General features: G+C 38.6%; 1 protein-coding gene across 2 annotated transcripts; it reads right to left on the bottom strand.

Moving 5' to 3' along the window:
* Positions 1-52: 52 nt before the first annotated feature.
* On the bottom strand, positions 53-24843 carry LOC104956638 (protein tyrosine phosphatase receptor type E). Of its 2 annotated transcripts, XM_010784152.1 has the most exons (21): positions 24630-24843; positions 17667-17906; positions 11919-11990; positions 11094-11190; positions 10543-10616; positions 9964-10100; positions 9725-9815; positions 9501-9577; positions 9385-9421; positions 9181-9278; positions 8435-8554; positions 7263-7426; positions 5372-5507; positions 5027-5176; positions 4458-4551; positions 4022-4098; positions 3749-3883; positions 3391-3516; positions 3080-3231; positions 1945-2080; positions 53-1817 (listed from the first exon to the last, which is right to left on the bottom strand). In XM_010784152.1, the coding sequence occupies exons 3-21, from the start codon at positions 11983-11985 to the stop codon at positions 1743-1745; spliced, it is 2043 nt and encodes a 680-aa protein (XP_010782454.1). In that variant the 5' UTR covers positions 11986-11990; positions 17667-17906; positions 24630-24843; the 3' UTR covers positions 53-1742. The 2 variants fall into 2 exon arrangements, with proteins under 2 accessions (XP_010782454.1, XP_010782455.1); XM_010784153.1 differs by lacking the exons at positions 11094-11190; positions 11919-11990; positions 17667-17906; positions 24630-24843 and adding an exon at positions 10781-10844.

Below are 24843 nucleotides of genomic sequence, written 5' to 3'. Positions count from 1 at the left end.
GTTTGTATCGAACGCATCTGTGTATGGGGCAGATGAAAAGACAACATTAGGATGAAATCTGGCATTTCTCTCCATCTATAATTTATTGGAATCAGCTTTTATCAAACAAATAGTATCCATACAGATTCAAAAAGGCAGAAACATCACTGAAACAAGATGCCCATGCATTTATGTTTCATCAGCTGCAAGGCCTCACTGTCATTGCCCCTATTTCTTGTTCTTTCAGCATGGACATTTAATACAATGAAGTTAACAATGCAGTTAACATTGGTGATGAATAATAATCACAACGATACATTATGTACAGTAAATAAACAAAAATGATTAGTGTTTCATGTATAAACAGTAGAAAGTTGTTCACCCAAACCAAGCTTACTGTTTTATAAAGAAGTAAGCAGAAGCCTTGCAAAAATATATGCTTCTGATTTAGCAGCAATGTTGGGGTTTCCTTAAATACCAAACGTACTACCACTCAAAACATTTCATAATGCCTGTGCATGCATACTTCCTATTATAGCTCTACACTGGCTCTTTCATTATACTTGTCCAGACAAGGTTCAACTACATCTCTTAATTCAATACAACTCAAATGTACTGTTTTTCTTCATATCTTTCACACTTTAACTTAAGCTATGGTACATTTGATTTTCCTTATAATATTCTGAGAAGTGTTTGTACAAATAAAGAAAGTCATGATTCATACAGTAAACCATTATTTGAAAACAATGCATTTTTAAAAGTGTGTCTAATAAAACAAAAAGCATCTGGCTTGTTTGTATTAAAATTGCGTCACTTGGTGACAAGTTTTGCATGATTAGAAATGTCTCTCTAATCAATATGGCTTAATGTAAAGTGGAAATGTAAATGTGTATAAAAAGGATGTCATGATTGGCTGTAAAACATTACGTACGTAGAAAGATACGTTGGGATGTTGTAATCCATTTTTTTCTGCCTGTTCCAATGTGGGCTAATTGCATTTTGCAGCGTCAGGCACCGATCCACTAAGTAATATTGCCACGGGCAACCCAAGAAAGTTGGTGAAGTTGAATAAAATTGCAACAGGCAGCAGCTGTTTAGTTATTCATAGACAGAAGTGAGAAAATGTGCAGCGTCTAACAGAATGAAATGTATCTTGAGTCTTGTGTTTTTGTTTGAGCTCAAAGTAGATTATAAATATTATTCACACATGTCACACAAGACATTATTTTAGCAAAAGCAGTAATTATATTTACCATACTTATCAAACACACAATGTATTCCCCTCATAGCAATCAAACAACACTAATGTTAAAAATAGGCATTGTGGCCAGCGACAAATTAAGCAGAAATAAAATAAAATGCATGTTTTCCACAACAGATGAGATGCAATTAGGTAGTTAGCAATACATACAATATATACAGTATACAATATCTTCAGATTAAGTGAAATACAATCTTTGAATGTTTCCTTTATTGACCCTCACACTGTTGCAACATATGCAACATAAAACTGAAGCAGAACATACATATCGAAGAACCCAACCGTACCATAAACCACCATAATTACCATATTTTACACTGGAAGCCTGACGATCAAGCATTCCTGACAGAGGCATACTCTCCTGGAGTACAGATGTTTTCCATTATATTACAGTATGTTACAATTATTGTTTAGATCTGTAATCAAGTGCAAAGTGTAAAAAGAGCTTGCTTTAGAAAACAACATTCAGGGAGGGGAAATGCCTACATTAATTTCACAGGTATTATTTAAAATTGGCGTAGTCTGAGAAAATGTCAACAAAATCCTGAACCACTCTGTAGCAGTAGTCATATTGCTCCTGGAAGAAAAAGCAGAATAAAATAGTGTCACTTTGCGTAAACATGCAGAAATAGTTCCAAACAACACAAATGTGAATAAGCTGACGGATTCTGCACAGTGGGTTTGATAGGATCTCTTTTACTCACCACAGTCTGGACCATGTGTGGTCTCTTCATGCGTAAACTCTTGACGGTCTGGAAAACGTCCAGCAGGCCCTCAGCCTTCACCCTCTCCAGAATGTTACTGAGGGCAATGAAGGTACCGGTCCGACCCGCTCCAGCGCTGAAACATGAAGGACAAAAACATTAGCAACCACATCACATTCTGCAAACACTGGACGGCCTTGAAAATGGGTTGCCTTGCTGCAGAAGAACTACAGATAATTTAGAAAAATAAAGCTCAGAAGAAGAATATTTTACATTCTCACTACTTCTACATTTCTTAAAAAGACTGCTGCAATGAATCTCTTGTAATCCTTGCAGCAGAAGCTTTTTTTCCCATTTGAATTAAAAAGTTTGCAAGAGAAAAGGTGACCTTTGTGTTATAGTCCTAATAATCATCCCCACTTAAAGAAAGGCTAATCCAAACGCTAACACTAATCAGTTTGAAAGCTCAGTGTTTGACTGAGTCAATGTTTACAAGGATGGTGGGATGGAGAGAGGAAGACACAGAGAGACGGGGAGCGAGTGTGAGAGTGATGTGTGATTCGGAAGCGAAGTGTAGAGAGACTTTGGGGATTGCATCGGGTTAGCCCCGTTTCCCAGGGGCAGAGAAAAAGCTTTAAAAAGCCCTTCTTAGACAAGTGGTGATGAAGGAATAGAAGAGAGTGATGACACCATTTCCTGTCGTTAGCTCATCTTATCAGATTAATCATAGTGGGAGTCAGAGGAGATTTCACTTTGAGAGGTTTTAATTGACTGTGAATCAGTGGATTGGATCAATCCCACAGGGGTGTGCTGCTTTAGAATCACTTCACCTGAAGCTAGGTTCTGATCAAAGCTTTCACAGCTAAGTCTTTATAAGGGATCACATAAGTGGTTTAGGCATAGAACACCAGGTCTACTGAGGCAAACTGTACAATTTATCGTAACAGGCGTTTGAGAGAAAAATGTATCTGTACAAATGTAATTCCTTCCAATATCCCTCTAAAAGATTCAGGTGATAAAAGAAAAAGGGTTGAAATAAAAAGCACGGGCGGACAGAAACATTTATACCATGTCTGTAAAAATGTTCATCTACAGATACACATGCTGCAAAATGATCAGAACTGAATTTCCGCACCTGCAGTGCACAATTATGGGACGGTTTCCAGACTGCTGCTGCTGCCTCTGTACAGCGGCAATAATGTCAATCATCCCTCTTCCTTCAGCCGGTATTCCGATCTCAGGCCATCCATGGAAGTGGAAGTGTCGGACGTGTTGCGACTTCTTTTCCTGGTGAGATAGAGTGCTTTCTCTGTTATTTTAATGCAGCTAAAGATGCTAGATATAATGACATTTCATGCATTTTAAACTGATAGAATAAAGTAGACGGGGAGGCATATAGGGGAATTGAAATTCAGCTTTTAAATGTTAGAATAAAACGTTACGCACTGGTCTGTAGGTGAGCACCATGTCTTTGAGAGTGAAGGTTTCACATTGTGTGTCTGCAGTCAGCTCCACAGTATAATCTCCAAATGTTACACTGCCCTCTGATGGCCAATACTGGAAACACTTTTCCTGGTGGAGAAGGTCAGATGGAAATACAATCAGGCTTCATTTGACTGATTAATGTCCTATTCTTTTTTTCTGTGTTTTCAGTGTGCACCACAAGAGCAATATAAAACTATTAAATACATACACAGGCTGTCAGGAATAAGAAATAGGTAGAATAATGCAATGAAATAAGAGATTTTCTAAATGTGCAACTCCACTTTCCAGCCTGTACTTTTGCAGGAGCAGCGTACTGTACCTGCTCCCTCTCTTTGAGTTCGGTGAGCATAACGATTGAATGACACCTCCACTCCCACACCATCCTCCAGAAGTCCTCCACTGTGTGAGACAGTGGGCCCTGGGTTGCGATAAAATAGTCCTTCTGCCTGTAGCCCTGGAGGGCAGATCATCCGGTAAACAACACTTGAGAGTGCAGCAAACATAATATTTTGCATTGTTTTTAAAGGCAACAATGAGCTTTATATATACTTCTATGGGAAATCTATACAGGAGGTTGAGAGGGAGTGCTTACATCAATAAAGGAGGCATTGATGTAGTCGGTGAACTCCTGTCCTCTCTTCACTGACAGCATTACTCGGTTGAAATCATCTGCACAAGAAAAAAAGGAAAAATAAAAACTTTCCACAAGTGATTCTTAATAAAATAAAAGTTTGAAAAGGCTGATGGAAAAAATAACAGAGCTAAGTTCAAATGTTGCTGTGTTATTAAAGCCAAATGTGCCAGAGCTGATATCAGATTTCACTGTAAAAGAAGTTGTAACCACAATTTCCCTTTCCCACTCTACTCTCATTTTTCAGTCAAGATACAAGCTGTAGTTAAATGCCATTGATCATAGTCATCCTGATTAGCCGGATATCTGTGTATATCTATAAAAATAACCAGCAGTGTGGCACTTTGATGTTACTGGGATGTGATGTATTATGGATTATTATCAGAGCAGTCCTTACAAGGAATGATCTGAAGCACACGGTTCTTCTTCATGTTGGCGGGAAGGTTTCCAGTTCTCATGTTCTCCTTCATTATGCGGACGTTGGTCAGTTTCTGTCAGGAGAAAGCAGGAGCAGATTGACATGATGAAAGGTTTGTTCTTCATCAGTGCAGGGCAGCTCAACGCTTATGAATATGATGACTCGGACAGTTTTAAAAACACAGAAGCTGGACAAAAACATTTTGTATTTTTAGAGATGAAGAAAAAAGAAGAAGAAGAAGAAGAAGAAGAAGAAGAAGAAGAAGAAGAAGAAGAAGAAGAAGAAGAAGAAGAAGAAGAAGAAAATCATTTCAGTAAGAGTGTACGGAACTGTGAGAACAAAAATTTGAATATTTCACCACGTTATATTAAATCCTGTGTGGCAGATATGGGGATTCTTATAAAGTATTAGTTGATACAAAGCATTGTTATCTATGTTAGTACCGCTAAGGGGGGCACCCTGGGCAAGTTTTCACATGCAGGGCGCAGGGTGATGGGGACGATTCATTACTGACTGAAATGTCTGAGAGTGAGCCTCTGTCATCCTACCCTGAACTCCTCCTCCAGGCCCAGCCTGTCGTGGGGAGCCCTGGTGTTGTGAAGCCTCTGCAGATGGCCCTCCAGAGAGCACACATCCAGCTCCGTGTCTCCATACAGGTAGTACTCCAGCAGAGCCTGGTAGATAAAGGAGTACTGCATCTGAGGGGGAACACAGAGGAAGTCAAGGAAAAAGGTGGAAGAAGTAGCTTCAGTTTGCCAAACTATTTTTTACTATTTTCATGTATCATAGAGGAGGTTGCTTTTCTGTGTCCTCTCTTGTTTGTGCCTCCAACACTAGAGAGAGCGTGGAGCTGTCAGTCCGGGTACCACAGGCCGGAGAGGGTCAACACTTACATCTGTCTGGATGAGCTGACAGCGCTGCTCTCGTATTCTGCTCACAGAGCCGAAGACATCCAGCCTCTGTTCCATGTGCATCATGTCGATCATACTGTCAATGACAATGAACGTCCCAGTCCTCCCCACCCCGGCACTGAGGAAACACAAACAAGGGGAAGGCACAAGGTCAGACAAAAGTGAAGCTATGAAGGAAAATGTGTCGGATAAGAACTTGAAACAATATTGTTTCTGTGTAGCACACATAGAACCTTAGCAACAGAGGAACATTACATGTGCCAAATGGTTGAAACAAATGTATTTCTACTTTTATTTTAAGCTTCTATTAGGGTTTTTGAATGAAGGCAAAAATCAAATTGTATGACATTATAACCGTACTTAAAATGTAAATTCCTGAAACTAAAATCCTCAATTTATATAAAGTGATTAATTGAACAAATCAAGTTGATCTTTTTTTTGTCAAGTCATCTTTTCTTTAATAAAACTAACTTTGCTGTGAGTGTTAGGAAGTAGGAAAGCAAACTTTTGGAAAAGGCTTAACACCAGGAATAACAAACTAAACAACAAATTAAGATAACGACATGTATTTTGAAAAAGATTAACTATAAATAAATAACTGGTTCGAAAAGAAATAAAACAATGGAAAAAACTAAATAGAAAAATTTGACGGTGAATTTAGAACTTCGATATCAACATTATGATCAAACTATTCTGTATATAACTACTGACAACACAACATAACTATATAGAAATATAAAAATGCTTCTGCTTTCTTCTAATATATTGCCAAGCTATCCCTGTTCTCTTAACATAGACGTCAATTGTGGACAGCCTGGAGCATGAGCATGTGTAAAAGTGCTTCACCTCTGAAGCACACTCCTAATAGATTTACTGAGGTCGTTTGAGCAGACGGCTCCGCGGGGAGCAGAGCTGCCGTCCACAGCGGGCGAGGGGCTCCTCAATGGGCCCCATTCAAGAACAACAGGCCCTCTCCCCCAGCACCTGTTGCTGCAGTTGCTCTCTGAGCTGCTGATTTCTTTTGTGAGGCTTTGCACTGATTGGCCGGGCAAACATAACATATGCACTCTTCAGTATATATTTATTTATGCTTCTATTCAGTTTTTATAACCTCGATCTACAGTTAAATTCAGCTCTAACATTACCAAACCTAACATGATACAAATAAAAAAGAAGTATATCTTTAGTGTTTTATACTGTACCTAAAAAGACAAGAAATATCCCAACAGGTCTGTGTTGAAGGTTTTAAGAACTTGATTTTTTCACATACCAAATTTCAGTTTTACGAATAGATTTTCTTGCAAATAGAGAAATTCATAATTCGCAAAGTATTTTCTTGTCTCTTATAATGAAACGAAGCAGCTCTTTTTATTAACTTCTCTTACTTTATTTAATTACATTGTTGTTCGTCGCTTAGAACATTTGAAGCAAAGGTCTCTTTCCTATAGAGAGAATAAATCATCTAAATTCACTCCTTATGGTACAACTTGAACTTTCTATTACAGGAAAAAAGTTCTGCTGTCAACTTAAACTTAAAAGCGGATTAAGAAACTTTTATTTCATCAAGTTTTAGTTAAGTTTAAAGTGTAGGGCTATTGGTAAGATCCTTATTTTAGAGTCAGTATTCATTCCGATTATAATAATGTGAAAATTCCTTCTTAACTTTGTCTATGTTTTTATTGTAATACCTTGTTGACTCATATTTCTTTATATTATATATGTTTTTGTCAGAGATGATCTGCACCTATTTCTATTTTTTCTTTTAAGCACATGGGGTCCACGCCTGCTGTATAAAATGTGCTCGATAAAAACCTTAGCTGATTGATTATTGTCATATATTGTTTTCTGGCTTTTGTTTTACAACACATTTTACCTGCAGTGCACAACAATGGGTCCAGCATACGTTGGATTGACAGTCTTGACCTTCTTGAGGAATTTCAGCATGCCGATGGGCGAGAACGGCACCCCGAAGTCTGGCCAGCTGGTGAAGTGGAGCTGGGTGACGAGGCGCGGAGCTCGGGGGCCGTCGCTGCCCTGCTGCGAAGCGCAGAAACAAACCTGAGCATGAAGCATGTTCACTGTGCAGACACACATCAGTCAAATATACTATGCTACCTACTGGAAAATTACCCTCAAATGTACTGAATCATTCGTCTCTTTTTGTCATTTCGCTACTTGTGACGGAATACAATTATTAAACATGTGTACTGGTGTGCTTCTGCCTCGCTCTCCTACTCATGAATGGTCTCTCAAGAGAACACAAATTCATGCTCTGTGTTCAGAGGATGTAAAAGCTCTCAGTGTGCCAGCTCGTGCTGCAGCGCGATACCACAGTCACAGTTTTCACAGAGTCAGAGAGGATATCTGCACTTCTCCGGCTTCAAATGGAAAGGGAACAAAGTGAATTTTGCAATCTGAAGGCTTGGCTGAGATGGCAGCATCAAAAACACACGGAGACAACTACAGACACTGAGAGTGCTGTATGAACCTCTAAAGATGAGACATTTGTAGTGTTTACTGTATGTTAAATACACCTACACTTTCATGCTGGGCCCATAACATACATCCTTTAATATCCTTTAATTTGTTTCCATTTTCCATGTATTTATTATATTTTGCATCTCATAATAGTTTACTAAAATGTCTCCATGGGGAACTACACCATCTCAATGTAGCTTTGTTTCATGTTTAATTTTTAATAAGAATCTAGCTATTATGATGATAGGTTTTTTTATAGCAATTAAGGAGTATATTAAGAACAATATTGAAAAAGCACACTATTATTTTAATAGCATGTGTATGTCTAAATAAAGGCATAATTTAGCTTAACCTTTGGTTGTTTTTATTGTGTTATTGTGTCATTATTTCTGCTGCACAGTATAATCACTTTTTTGCTGACGTGCTGTGAAATCAGCTGGAGTCCATACTGCTAACTGAGACACAGTGTTCTGTTTAACAATAATACAAAAAGGGGATTTCATGTTAAAAATTAGCTTTTTCAAAATGATATACATACTGATATGTAGATCCACACATTTGACTTACATATTGAACACAGAACTTTCTAATGGTGTAGTCCACCAGTACAGTGACGTCCTCCATCGCCACTCTGATGTTCCCGTACATCCAGCAGCCTTTCTCTGGCCAATACTGATAACATTTGTCCTGGTAACATAATAAGAACAAGAAAGAGGTTAGTCTTTAATAACTATAAGAAAAATACACACCATAAAAAAGAAAAAAAAACGGTATTTTCATTGTAACTTACTTAACTCAAATGGTTGGAGATCAGCGTATGTTGTGTATCTTATTGGTGTGCGTACAGAAATGTGTATTTGACGTATTTTTCCCAATCCAATCCAAAGGCAATCACAAGGACTTTGTGCGACTCTGTCAGTCAATACGATCTTCACACTGACGTTTCAACTCATTAACTACAATCTCAGACTAATTATCATGGAGCCTCTTAGGATCTTATCAACAATTATTCCGTCATTGATCCCCATTGCCTCCATTCTGCCCTATCAAACCCGCAGTTGAGCTCTCAATTGATCATCCCTTTGAGGCTAAATTTAATGCGATGCTAAGTAATCTGCTGGGTGACACTTTGTATGGATCCTCAGTTGGAAAAGGGGTCAAATAAATGATGCCCATGACTTTGGGTCATGTGAATACAAAAGGGTTTCATTAATGGTGAATTGAAGCCATATCGATTGTATAGGTTAAATCTATACACACCCTATTTAAAATTAGAAAAGTGCATTGCCGAGGAAGAATACTTTTAGACAGACCTCTTTCCTTTCTTTCAGATTCGTCAGCATTACTATAGTTGCTGTTTTCTGCTCCCATATCATCCGCCAGAAGTCGGCCAGCGTCTCAAGCTTTGGGCCTGAAGCAACGTCAAGAAAAGTATTCAAATAAGGTGCAAATGGTTACAACTCGAATGCTTGCATGCTCAACATTCATTAAAAACTCAAGCAAACTGAAAAATGTACCTTGAGCTGCAATGAATCTGTTCTTCTCTTTAAAACCCTGTGTGAATGGACATGGTATTAATGAAAATGTGTCAAGAATCTTCCATATTACACGCTTAATTGCTACTAAGACTCACATCTATGTAGGATGCATTTATGTAGTCTGAACACAGATGTCCATCAAGATGACTCAACAGCACTCTTGAATGATCATCTGTGGAAGAGAGAAGAAAAAAGATCCTGTAAATAATGGGCTTATTTTTCATTCAGCCCACATCACCCTACGATTTAGAGATCAATAAAACTGCAGTCTAAAGGTTACATTAATATTTTGTGCTGCAGAATACATCCTGACACTCACATGGTAAAATGTTTGGGTATCTGTTTTTCTCTCTGTTGTGCTCTCGGCTCGCCTCCTCAAAAGACCCGTGGTGGTAGTAACATGGCAGCGACTATAAAGAAAGAACCCCCCCCCAATACTCATGAGATCAAAATAAAGCCGGGGGTCGACAGCCTACCAACATAACATTTTATTACTATTTTTCTGTATTTGTTCTGTGCTTGCAGGACAAAGATCTTAGTCAGACCACACAAACTCACATTGAACTCCTCTCTGAAGAGCTTGCCGTCGTCTGCCGAGCGTATCCGGTACTCCTCCTCCAGCGAGTCCAGAGGGATGGGGAAGTACCTCTTGGAGGGCGAGGGGGATCTGGGAAGGAGGACCACTGTCTGCTCTCCTGTGTTTTAGGGAATATATGGCAGTCATACAGCTAATGTTTCCCAACAGAGAACATTACAAGCTCTCATAGCACCTGCAAAAACAAGCCTGATGGCCATTAAGATTTCCTACTTTTGTGGGTACATGACAGAAATGATTTCTCCGGTCATAAACATGGTGCCGCTGCTGCTGCTGCAAGGAACTGTCTTAACTCAGAATTTGGCCTTTCCCCTAATTTATGAACTTTCTACTTGAAGTGAAAGTTTATATGACTCCCTACGTGCTGGGAAAGCCAAGGGCCTTCCAAGACCTTTCCAGCTTCCTTGGACTTCAGATCGTAAAACTTTCCGAGTCCATAAAGAATGTAAAGCTACACTTAAAACTAAAAAGAAATAAAAAGTAAAAGGCTGTATTATATTTTAAAGCACTTGGTGGTTATATTGAGTACAACACAATGTTACCTTGTTCCTCCAAGAAGCCATTTGGTATTTTTTTGTCCACCGAGGTAACGAGAGCTTTCCTGTGGTTTTTGAACCTGTAGTAATCACACAGAGAGAAGCAGGGAAAGAAAAAGCCTCAGAGAAGATAAAGGGCAGACATCTCTATTAGGAAAGCAAAAACAAGTGAACCCCAATTACTAGAACATAGCTGGTGAGGACATAAAATAAGCAAACAACAAATACTAAAACCAATATCAACCACGTGAGAGAGGCAAAGCTGTTCCTCCTCATGTCTCCGTCAGGAAAAGAGCTCTGAGCCGGCTGATCAGTGAATGAGTCTGACCCGACCTGACCTAGCTGTTGTTGTTTGCTGGCTTACTTGAGAAGCAGCTGTTTACCCATAAGCCAATGCTCACCGCATGTTCCCCAACCACCCCCGTCCTGAAGTTTTAACCCGACACACTCTCACACACATACACACGCTTAAAGGGACAGAGACAGAGAGAGAGAGGAGAGAAGGCACAGACTAACTCCAAACTAAAATAGCCAGTTCTGAATGTTTCTTTACTCACCTGAGACAGTAGATAGTCAGCAGGACAACGATGATAAGAAGCAGGGATATGATGAGTGTCGAGGGCAGCACATGAGCCCCCTGGTGGGTGGGGTTTTCTGGATAGAACACTAAGTCGTCAGTATACTTTTAATGAAAGACAATGTAAACTTGTTGATATGCAAAGGATAAGTATGATGGGAAGTGCATATACTGTTTTTTTCTTGCTATCTGTACATTCAATTTGAAGCATTTTTATTTTTGTGAGATCTAGAGGTGCTGAGAAGTAGATGTTCTCCCTACGCAGTAAGGCTAACCGTGTCCCCTGTTTCCAATCTCCGTGCTAAGCTACTGTAACTTGCGGTTATCTATTTATAAAAAAAATTCATCTCAGTCTTTGCAAGAAAGCAAATCAGTGGATTTCCCAGAATGGAAACTATTACTTTGTACAATTTTGTAATTGTACTGAATGGTGACCACTGTAACCACATGTGAAAGGATAATGTTATAAAGTAAAATGTAGTGTCACAGCAGAATGAGTAGCAAAGAGTCAGCAAACTGACTTTTTAATTTGAATTGCACTCCAATAATCGTGTAAAGTTTGCCAAAATGTATTACCGTACCATAAGGAACTGGTCATACTAGACCAAGTAAGGCGGCATCAGCAGTTTTCATGTGTATTTAAATTAGCCATATTAATGCTAATAAATTAGCTTTGTATATGTATGCAGAATAAAAATGTTATGTATTCTTCTTAAAGTAAATACTGAAGTCTCTCTTTAATATCTGATCCTTTCCATGTGTTGTATGAATGCAAAGAAAAAGACAAACGCATTTCTACAGTTACCTGCAGTTTGATTCTCATGAGATGAATTATTCACAGCAATAGAGATCCCAATCAGAAACAACACCATTGTCACTGTGGATGGAAAAGAACCACAGTCACTTGAAACATAAAATCAGATTCAACATTGTAATTCTTTCCACCTCCCACTAGAAGGCGCCACATCTCTACGAAAAGCCTCTGCAGCTGTGAGTAAGATGCAGAGGGCAGAGAGGAGAGCTGCTGGCTTTGATGCGGCTGGAGAGTGATGTCTGTCTCTCTGCTGAGCAGTTACAGTCCTTGTGGGAAATCTGCTGGCAGTCTGGTCCTGCCAGGCTGACTTGAAAGAGCTGCAGCATATCAAATAGCCTAATATTCAGACATCAAACCGGAGAGGAGGCTTTAACCCTCAGGTGACAGTAACCATATCCCCTGTAGACTGTGGATTTGACACTTGAGTTGAGCTCAATGTAGTATTTGTTAGAAGCCATCTCATTTTGCAGCGTTGTCTTTGATGTACAGCACCGTTCAGCCTGGGAAAGCATCCTGCATGGTCACAATAAGACACTGTTCATCAATGATTTGAAATGTGGAGGACACCATTTAGGTGTGATCTTCCTTGTTTCCTCTTCTACTGCAGCTTCTCTTTTTATACCTCAGTCACTCTCCCTCTTTGTCCCTGAACCATCATTATATTCTAAACCACATTCTCACTTTTCCCTTTTTGCTTCATGGCTGGGAGCTATTTGAGATTTATTTTGGGAAGAGCTCTGCGAGTGTCTTTCCAAAATGAAAAGTATATATCAAGTTACTCACAACTACACCGGAATTAAATAGATTTTGACACGTTATCCTTGCGTCTTATTATCTCCAAGTTGTAGAAGCCAATTTCTTCAAACTCACATCCATTTTCCTCTTTTCTCCCCCATTGTTATAATGAGAGGGTAAGAAATCATAGAATAAATTGGGCAAACGGGGCAAATCTGCCTAAATGGCTTTGATGGAATAAAGGAGAGAAGCAAGAACTCAGTGTCCTAATTTATCCTCTGTACCAAGTCCCCTTCTCGTTATAGAGGCCACAAGACAGCATGGAATAATTCATTGTGTCAATTTAGTTATTCTAGAAATGGGTCATCTAGGGGCCTAATTTGTGATGTTTGAGAGAATTTCTTCCACATAACCCTAGGGGGGCTTCACATAACTGTATCTTCCCAGGCTTATGTAGAAAACGGAGCCACATGATAACGCTCTAACAATGTGCTCAAAAACAAATGTATGCCAAAACTTATAAAAGTATAATTGGACAACAAATTAGGGGCTTTGTGTTTTGCACATTATACAGTCTCTCTGCTGTTATAAACAGTACAGCACACAGGATGCTGACAAGATTACACATGTACCATCTGCACAAAACTGCTATATTTCACGTATTTAATCTTCTCAGTGCAGTCAGATCTGTATTTCTTTAATAATAATCACTGGACAAACATATCAAATTCCCCTAACACCCATTTAATGTCCCAGAATCATCGCTGCATGCAAATAACAGACACACACACCGCCATTTCTCACTTCAGAGATGTGTGCATGCCTGCACATACGTCCCACAGCCAAAGGCTATGTGTTGCATATGTGCCGCACTCTGCTGGAGAAGCCAGTGTTAACAAGCTGACAGTGTTGGCACCTGTTCCCCACTCTACCCCACTGGGCAAGTCACATTCACTCACACAGAGCCATCCTACAGCTCTATGCAGCAAGGCATGCTGGGTGTACGGGTCAGTGCGCAGGTCGCAGCATATCTGTCATCTCCTGGCAGCTTCAGTATATACAGCAAAAAGCCAAGCCAGGAAATGAAAGAACAGAAGGGGCATATAAAGACATGTTAAATGCACTGTCACTTTAAATGACTCCATTAAATGAAGAAATTATGAGTCAAATCTAGATCAAATATTTTCCAGTTAAAAGAAAAATTGAATAGAATTGAGTCCTATGTGATGAATCATTATGTGTTGCAGTGTGGCCCTCTGGCCAACAGAGGGGATTGATGACACACATTGAGAGAACACTAAGAAGAGGAAGAAATATAAGGTGTCTTATGAGCGGTCATTTATTAGTTTATCTATAGGATGCACTGTGTGAGTCACTTTATAAAAAAGATTTGGCCAAATGATAACATACATATCTCACTCTTTTTCAGACCAAAAGGAACAAGGGTTTTTGTGTTGCTCATTAAAGCATTTAGTAAAACATGGTGATTATAGGTCCTACAAAGATGCTCATCGTTCTCCTTCATTCAAGGCTTCGAAAATGTAGTCCTTGATTACAAACACAATTTTTATATCTTCAGTTTAGCCTTAAAGGGCCTGATATTTATCATGTAAACAAGACTTTAATGAGAATTCAATAAAGTCATGGCGACTGACAGGACATTACTTAAACTTTCTCTGAGAATTAATGATGTACATTTCTTCATATTCCTGTTTCAATCTGCATTTATCTTTAAAGAACTTGTCATGACTCATTATGACATTGACTAATGCCATTTACAATGCACTATTTATATATCTTAATTAGCATATGACATCATGTGACCCTCATTTGAAAAGGGGATTTGCTGAAGAGACCCATTTTAAACGAGGAAAAACACGCTTTGGTATAATTGGCCTCGCCATCCCCACCAGCTATTTCATCATTTATTCCAGATCCCTGCCTCTGTCTGTTTAATGAAAGACTAACAGCAAGGTGATACCTTCAACCTCCTGCACCTGCTTGACATACATGTTTGCAGGCTATTAAATTATACTGCTTCAGTTGAGTTGGGAGAGCAGAAGGAATCCATGCATGATGCAATGCTAACATTTAAAATGCATCACAGGGCGGCTGAAACTTAATATGAATCATTCAACATTGATCCGCTTTGATTTTGTGAACAGAGATAACATGAAGATAAGCATGACAGTGCATTAAATGTGAGACAGCTAGATAAACTTAAAAAAACCCAAGTGAAAAATGATAAATAGTTAATATATACTATACGTCTCTCACATTTCGAGGCACCCTAAAATGTGCCCTAGTGAATCTGTTCTGCTTCACTTCCACATCGTCCTCACCTTGGCTCCCAAACCATCAAAAATAAAAAACACCAACCACAGAAATATGAATTCTCCTTTTGCCTGCAGCGGGTTCACTCAAGTTTATCATTAATTCAAAGCAAACTGCTGGGGAAGGCGATGCGTTATATATTTCCAACCAGTTTCAACAGTTTTTCCCCATTCAGTTTTAAAATGACTGTATTTAGAAATGTAACCTTACCGATATAAACAGAGTTTTATTTTCCAATTCCATGAAAATCAGTTGAATTCAGAAATATGTTTCTGAGAACACTTAAGCAGATTATAAATACCTAAAGCATAACAATATGATTTTATGCTGACCTCCAGCCATGTGTTTGTGGGGAATCTATTTGAGCTTTGCAGCCAGGAATTGAAATGAAAGTTTTCCCTGCAATTATCCTTTACGATTGTTTTGCTAAAAGCATTTGGATTAAACATGTAAAATGCAATGTTTACAAGTTTACTGTGGCGCTGCAATGAGGTACCAATGGGAAACAGCTGTAAATTATTATGGATATTTTTAATGGCAGTCTTACAATCTACAAATCATAAAAAATTGCAAACACTACCAATCATGCATGTTTTACATTACTACTGGGCACCATTAAAAGACACCAGCACTAAATCAGTTGGTTACTTTTAATTATAATAATGATGTAAACTTTATTAATCTCACTAAGAATTTCAATTTAGTTTATGTTACACATATAAATGCATTTGCTCTGTTGACATATCATTACATTTAAATCTAACTCAACCCTACAGATAATCCCTACCTGCTTTAATCTGCTTTTACATTTACAATCTATCCATTATCCATACCTTAGGGTCATAATGCATGTAGTTTATCCCATCATGCACTGGGAGGCTGGGTACACCCTGGAAAGCTATCTAGTGAAATCAAAATGGGTTTTATATTGAACAGTTATGAGTATGCAAAAGGTCTATAAAACCAGATCGAGCAATAAGCAAAGTCAACCGCTTAATGTCATCTAAAATATATGAATACAGTTTGTTGTGAACGTTTGGAAAATAGTTTTACGTGCAATAACTTTTATACACAGTTTAACAGGATGCTCAGCAAAGTGCAATAAAGCAAGACTGGTGCCTCCTCCAGAGGCTAAATTCAGGCACAGCTAAATGCTAACTTCAGCCAGCATGCTAATATTGTCACAATGACAATCATTTGTAGCTGGTAAAATGTACAGTTAACAGTATTTCCTATTGGCTTAGCATTATAGACTGCTTGAAATAGCAAGTTAAAAATAAGGCTTTTATTTAGCAAATATCTGATCATAATCAGATTTTGGATACATTAAAATATTGACTTGATGATAGACACCAAATGTATTATAATGAATCCCTCGGTCTACATTCATGTCAGTAAAATAGGTCATGGTAATGCATAACATAGTTCAATGTTTCAGTCTGGATTAAAGTGGTGAATCGACCGACAGACAGACCAACATTGTTTATCCACTTTACTAAATGATGCACTACTGCATCACCACACGACACTCTAACATTACATTTATATTAATTGGAATGCACCACAGTACTGTAGGCTATGGAAAACGCTGCACGATATGTAAACAAAAAGGAGCTTCACTGATCTGACCCTGCTAAAAGCTTACAGCAATTGAAACCTCCATTCCCTTGAAAAATATATGATTTCTAAATAATTCAATGTGTTCCACATTGTAGAAAGGACATTCATGGATATTTGCCAGATGTGATGGCTATTGAACTATGGTTTCTAATCTGGAACTATCAGAGCGATATTTTGAGGTTTGCTTGACTACAAATGTGTAATGAGGCATAAAAACCCTGCTAAAAAAATATAGGTGTCATTAGTATTGCAGGAAGGTATTTTGCATTATAAAAAGGTTAATAATGTTCTGTTCACAGGGGAACTAATACACAAATATATACAATTGATATCTTATGATGACATCTAATGTTTTAGTTTCTTCACAAATCAATACAGGCCCAAAGACAGACCCATATTGTGTGCTTAGCGAAGAATAGATGGCATGTCTTGTACACAATAAGATTTTTTTTTAGTTTCCAGGGAGAGTGGAAACAAAGGCAGGGCAACAAAGAAAGGAAAACCAGAAACAGCCATTGTCAAGTGCCAAGGAAACGATGGGACGAGAGCACAAACACATGTCAGGGTAGTGTGGCAGCATGAAGGAGTGGAAAGATGAGAGAGGAGATGAGACGAGAGGAGAGGGGAGAGGAGAGGGGAGAGGAGATGGATTCTGGGTTGGGAGATAACAGCCACAATGGAAGACATACTTGGTACACAGAGGCAGTAAAAAGGATGAAGCGGTACATCGCTGATATATCTTTAAATGCAGTTCACTCTGAGGCTTCGCAACATGATTTCCTTTCAAAATACACATAAAAAAAACCTAATTTCGCTACAAATCCTCACAAAACCTTATACCCTATACTAGGACTGCTACTGTATCGTTATCTCAATCTTGTTTACATGTCTCCGATCACCTTCTGCTGCATTGTTAAGGTCAAAAGAATCAATCTAGAAAGGAGACACTGTAATTATTAGATTATTTCCCATTAATGGATAGAATTACAATTGATTCCCTGAAGCGTAATTGACCTGTTCGTCGGTCAGATGGATTAATAAAAGACTTACACTTCCAAGCAAAGCCAGTGTGATCTGGTATCAGTTGACCCGTCAGTCCATAGCAGCCATGTGATCCCACTTCCTGTCTTGGTCGGACTTATTGAGGTCTCCTACCCTCAGTCCTTCTCCTACTCACATCCTCTCCGAGATATTGATGATAGTACCGGATGAAAGATGACTCAGTGAGGTCAGTGGTGGAGCCTGGGGCCCTTGTGAGAGCTTTAGATTGGGATCAAATCACAGGGGAACCTGGGAAATAAAAGCAAAAGACAATAGTTAGAAATGTTAACCTAACCCAAATGTCTTCTTTATTTTATATTCTCAAGAAATAAAAGAGGCAGGCCTTCTTTGAAACACTATTTGAGGCCAGGGAAAAAATACCCCTAAGACGCATGATTACACAACAAACAGATGGGAAATGAGTGGGAGTTTGCATCTGTGCACAGTATGTCTGAGAGAATGACTAGGTACTGCATTTAATCAAATGGGTGAGGATGTAAATGGCTAATGTTAGTGTACTGTTTACTTCAGCACCCTTTGTTGCAATTCCCTGAAACCACTGTCGCAAAGCAAAAATAACAACAAGCTATTTATCTCCAACCATGCAAATCTAATGATCCCCAAATTAGTCTTCCCAAACAGTGTCCGTGGTACACATGAGGAGTTTTCACACATATACAACTTGCTTCTAACAATATAACCTTCAAATATAATCACATTGATTAAGAGAGTGATGTTCACAGACAATTTAGTCCAATTAAAGCTACACGCAGTGGCAAATCTCTACATGAATTTGACTGTACAGTGATGTTATTCTATTGCAGTGCTCGAGTCTGAGAAAAAAAGCGTGCCCCTCTTGCCCCTCACTCCTACTCTCCGAGTCCCTCTGCCCACAGGTGTGAGACACAAAGCCATATTGTTAACACTTGGCCGCTGTGACGCAGAGAGGCTGAAAGCAGAGGAGAAGAGGTGAATTAGTCACTAAACCCAGCAAGACGGCCCACTCAGTCTCAGTCTGGGTGAGGAGAATGAATGAACAATGTTTTACAAGTGCTGTAGTAGCTCTGCTCAACTTTTCCAAATGTTGCAAAGTGTTTGGCATTTGAACGTAAACCTGTTCGACATTAAAAGCACCAACTTTATCCTGAGGACTAAACCTGGTCAATAGATCTCTTATAAATGAGACTTTAGAAGCTCTTAAACGTCATTGTTAGAAACACAGCCAGATTGTGAGAATAGGTGACAAATACAATCAAGGTGTGTGCAAAATCTAGCAAAATCTTTTTATCATATGTCGATAGTGTGAGTGACAGCTGTTACTGATGAGCTCAGGAATTTAGTCCCCCATTTCCAAAAATAAGCTCTCACAAACACTGGTGCATCTTCATTAAGGCTTGATTTATGGACCTACATCAATGTTTTCATAAACTTTGTTTGGTATCCTTTGAAATGGGAAATTCTCAGCTTTTATCAAAGTTCAGTTGTCATTGTATCTGGCATGAGATTGATTGTATTAATAACATATATTTTCAAAAAAAATGTGTCTGAATAATGGTGTTTTAGCAGTGTGGAAAAAGAAACCTGAACACTGATAATCATTACACTTAATGGATGGACGATTTTCTTATAATTTTCTTGTTTGTGTGTGTGTGTGTGTGTGTGTGTGTGTGTGTGTGTGTGTGTGTGTGTGTGTGTGTGTGTGTGTGTGTGTGTGTGTGTGTGTGTGTGTGTGTGTGTGTGTGTGTGTGTAATAAGAAACCTTTTGGAGAAATGTTACATCTCTATGTTATCTTTACATTTGAATGGACAATTCAACCATCAAGTCATTCAATGGTAAACACTAAAAACCAAAAGAAGCACATTTTGGTTTCACTGCTTTACAACGACTTAAAGGTCCCCTATCATACTGTTTTTCATCAATATATTATAGGTCTCAGATATATACAAAACATGTCTCTGAAGTGTTTGGCTCAAAATACCAAACAGATCATGCATTGTAGCATCCCATAAACCCCTCTGTTTCAAAAGTGCAGATTCTCTGTCTGTTACTTTAGATGAAAATAAGGAGCCACTCCCCACGCCCCTCTGAGAGATATTTGGTTAAAAAACACACAATGGTGCTCTAGGAGGAGATTCAGGAGATAAGGTGGGGGGTGTTACCTTGGTTGGTGATTGGCTAATGGTTACACAAGCCAAAAAACCGTTATGACATCAGAAAGTGGCCAAAATCTGATCAGCTCATTTTCAGACAGGTTTTTATATAAAAAATGTTTATTACAAAAAGTGAGCGAATCTTTTTTCCTGAAACTTTCAGAATCTCTTTACACTGAGGGGACACATATTTATGTATAAAGACATTGCATAATAGGTGACCTTTAAGATACAGAACAGAAAGATCCAAACTAATCCAGTAAAGTAACACTGACTTTTTTGTTTGTTCATCTTCCATAATGTTATTAATCTATTATAGAAAGTCCATCAGTACTTTTTCCTGGCTCCTCCTTAACCACAGAAGATGTTATATAACGGTTTTCAGAGGCCATGTAGCTCTCCCTGTGTTAGTAATTCACACTGACATGAAATTAATGAAGGTTTTCTTCAAGGTAACATGTCTCAAAACAGGGATGGTATGGCACCAATTTCTCTGATTCATCCAGCAGAGAAATCTCCAGTGAATTGATTCTATATGTGGATCTAGTGAATACATGTACATAGGATACAACAAGGTCATGCTTAAAACATATACGAAGGAAAAACTGTCAGGAAACAGCTAATGCGACCTTTGACCTGACCTAAAAACATAAATCTCATCACTAAATCTGTCAATCAAAAATGAATCACAGAGTAACCAGGCAGAAATGGGTCTGTCCTCTGAATTTGAACACATTTCCGCTCCCAAGTTGAACTCCCTAGTTTATATTCAGATGGTTTTTAGAAAAGTTTAGTTATCGAGCAGCGGTAAGACAATTTTAATAATAGATACAATACTGTAGGTTATGTGCTACACTCAAGTTACATCATGCTTAAAATAATTAGGCTAGGCCTTTTGCTATGGTAATATAGAATCATTAATGTTAAGAAGCCTCGGCTAAATGATAATGGGTATAAAAAATGTATATAATATGCTAAGTTATTCATACTGCATTTCACTTGCACAAGTCATTTGGGAGACTTTATAAAGCCATCTTCATCTTTTCAGACGGATTATTGTTCCCTTTCTGCATCACACATGCAGTCAAAAGAATAAGGAGACATTCTCGCGGCTTACGATTACTGCAAGCACAAGAGCTTCCTTTCTGTGCCACTCTGCCCATTGACTAAGAGGGGAAACATGCAGGCCATTAAAGTTTTATGGGAGTGCAGTCATCACCCAGCACTCTGTGGTTCAATCATTAATTAATACCAAAACAGACAACACTAAGTACTGTAGCTAAGCGCTGCTGCAGGGTAAAGTTGTCTCTATATAATATCTAATAATGGATTAGATATAACTATTGTACTCTTTTGAGATTATTATTTTAAATCGTTATTTGCTTGGTCAAAATATTTAAAAATCCTATATCTGATGACGCTATTCAAACAACTTTAATAATGAATGAGTGTAATGAATAGCTATTCATGCTATTCAAATACTGCCTTCCTGACACATAATTCAATATTGATGGCTTCTGCCCGGAGGCGCACATGATTTTCCTGAGATGATGAATCCACAGTTTTATATAAAATGAGGGAAACTACTGAGGGTTTGCAGAGAGCTCAGATGCATGCAGGAACCTTCATTGTATGATGCTCAACATGGAGAGCAAGCAGAGACTGCGGTTTGTCAGTCAGGCTGCTAAATTTGATTTCACACATGTACACAAATTCAGATTGTGGCGACTGAGTATCATTAGTAAATTCAATTTTTGAGGTTGCCTACTGAAAACGTGCCTGGAGAACAAGAACTAATGCTGCTTTTTACAGTAGACAATAAAGACATACAATACAAAACTATGAAACAATCGTGTCTTTTCGGAAATAAACCATTAAAAGACATGTCTTAATGTTCATGAAATCTGCCAATTTCACAACACTAGAGAAAAAGATCCAAAATAAACATTTAGGTGGCCATTTGGGTGTATAGCTATCTCTTTAATTCACCAACAGTTAACACTAGATAATGCCTTATTTGAATATTTAATCAAAGGATTTCATCAAATCAAAACAAAAGAATGGTCTGTTAGTAATCACCTGGAGATGTTTATGGAGATTTGTTTGAGATGAAATGTTCCCCTAAAATGAATGAGCACATCAGAGCCTGAGCATCGAACCCCCACGCTTAGAAATAAGTGGCTATCACCGGGGGAAATAGCTAAAGAATATTATTTTGATGCATTCATATTAGATGATGAGTAGAGTAATCTCCAGCCTCAAGTTTGAGGAATCTGAAAATGACACTTCTGGGACACAGCGTAGGTGAATCCAGGGACACGAGATAATGATTATCACAATTACAGCTCCACCATTCGTTCTGCTGCAGCTCAGCCAAGAGGGACACGTGTGCTCCTTTCACTAGAGTCCAGCATAAGTGAATAGAAGATGCAAGAACTGTTAATCAAACTGTGTTACAGCAGTCCAGTCTGATGATTATGTTTTACTTGACTATATGGTATAAATACAATGTTATTTGTGATATTTTAAACTATTTTTAAGGCTTAAATTGGACCCAGCAGCTTTATTCTCTGACTCTTTCACACCTCATGATCAGACGGAGTGACAACATGAGTACTTCCTCTTCCCACAGCAAGTCACACCACAAGTCAAGGTTAATTTATAAAACACTAGCCTCTAAACAGATGCTGTATTAATAAGATGATAATCAAGTCTTGAGTGGGGGGCATAATGCACCTTTTTAAATAGGGTTGTGATGATGCAGTGGAGCGTGTTGTTTCTCATAAAATGTATGGATGTACATTTGAAGAGTATCCCTGGTTTACATCAAGTTGCAAACATAACACAGCAGAACACACTTCATCATAATCAAGAGTGCAGTCTAATCAAAAAATGTACTGAGGTGCTTCACAAGGTTATGTGAAGCACTCTACTCTACATATGCAGAGAGTCCATACAGTTAATAATAATCAGCATCTACAAGGCCATTCCACTTGTTTCAATGACAAACTGTTACAAGGGTGTCAACAGCAGAGAAAGAAGGCCACTTAGACAAAAGTCAGACAGTTCAGTTTAGCAGATTATGAAGGATAATTAACACGACACCTAATGGAACATTTATATGGTTAATTAACCTTTTATTAGCCCACATGGCTGAATATGCCAGGCATGATTAAGAAGGGTTAAAACATGAATCAGTCTGTATAAAGTTACTTGACTTCCCACATTTTACAAGTCATCTCCAGTTAAAATAGTTCAGCAATAAGCAAAACATTTACAAAAACTACTTAATCTGTGAAATAATCTACTGTATACAACAAACCAATCACATTTCCATTGCATACTAAACTGATTATGAATGTGGAGATGCGTAATAAAACCTATGAGTACAGAAAAACAAGGATGGAAAAAGGACTTTCCAGGACTGAAAATCAAGATACTGCAGTTGAGAGGGCATCATTTAAATCACACATAAATCTTTAACCATTCTTCTTTTGGACCAGGTGTTCAACACTCACCTCATACAAGAGGACACCAGTGAAGCATTGAATACGGTTTTATGACTGTCATCTGATAGAGCATCTATGGCAACCACTGAATTACCCTCAAGCAGATGAACCACATATTATGTAAAAGAAATGCATCATGTTGACTCGGCAATGACTCATGTCTGTCTACACAGGATGTTGTTATATCAATGTCCTGTTTTCATTCATGTTCACGGCTATGCTCAATGACACCATTGTGGATGATTTCAACACAGGGTTATTCTCATTTTAGGATATTTAAAAAGGCAGCATCAAGAAATGAAACCTCAAATTAGCATGTGTCTAACTATAGCTCATGTATTCCCAAGGAGAAAGAGATGTGGGCCATGTGTCCCAATATTCAGACCACAGATGAGAAAACTGAAGAAATTCTCAAATTAACATCAGCGTTTTGAGGCCATTTAATTAGGGATGGAATGGAAGTTGTTGTGAATGAGGTTATGGTGAGTGAGGGACATTTATAATTCATATCATGTGAACACATGGCATTTCCACCAGTTTCCTATACTGCAACAATTATGACATCTTATTGTCCCATTAATGTTGTGTTCCAGATGTATTGGCCAGTCATTGTCATAGTGCCACAAAGAAATGTAGAATTGAGAGAGACTGAGCTTGTCTGAGATAAGGATGTGTATTTTATTTTGAAATCAGACATTTGACCTGGATATGCCCTTGCTTCAAAATAAAATAAACTGGCACATTATCATATCTATACAAGAAAACAAACTATAGTATGTAAAATACAGTGTCCAGTGTGAATGTTTAGTATGCAGCGTAGGCCTGTCTACATGTGTACTACGTGTACTCGCCCCCTAGCGTTTTCTGTCTAGACCAGTGAAGATGCTGCATATCGAGTGCGCCCCTTCCCTATAAAATCTGCTCGCAATTTCGATCCAAAATAACACATTTTTCAGATGACACCACAATTAATGTAAAAAAAAACATTTGTACAGGCGAAAATGTTCTCATGGGGCATCCTGTGGTCACAGGGCGTGTGGATTTGCTCCACTAACCCATATTTACTGTAGTGCATGTTGTGTGTTGAGGAATGCTATAGCAGCCACAGCATTTTCTGCTTGTAGCGTAATGCAGTGTGGACTAATTAAGATAAATGCACGGAGGCTAATACACCGCAGCTACACTGAGCACCGGGGAGAGGTTTAAGAAAACGAGATAAAAGACACACAGAAAACAGTCGGTGTTTGCGCAAAAACACGCAAATGGAAAGTAGCCCGGCTGGTTTAAAGAGCTGTTTTTTTCCCCCTCTTACCGTAGTACTCTGCGGTGACCTCGCCTCACACGGCGCAGCGGCTCCTGATGTCGGCTGGTGTCTTCCCTGCTTGCCTCTCCTGCTATGTCCTTAGGATGACAGCACAAAAACATCAAGTTGTCGAATCATGTGACCGGAGACGAATAACGCGTTTAGGTTCCCCTGATGGTCATATTTCCAGCAGATCTCTCCGAGGATGCGCTTCCCCCTCCTG

The sequence above is a fragment of the Notothenia coriiceps genome, unplaced genomic scaffold (assembly GCF_000735185.1).
Source record: "Notothenia coriiceps isolate Sejong01 unplaced genomic scaffold, NC01 NC01_scaffold00026225, whole genome shotgun sequence".
NCBI lineage: Eukaryota > Metazoa > Chordata > Actinopteri > Perciformes > Nototheniidae > Notothenia > Notothenia coriiceps.
This window is presented reverse-complemented; position numbering and strand designations above follow the sequence as displayed.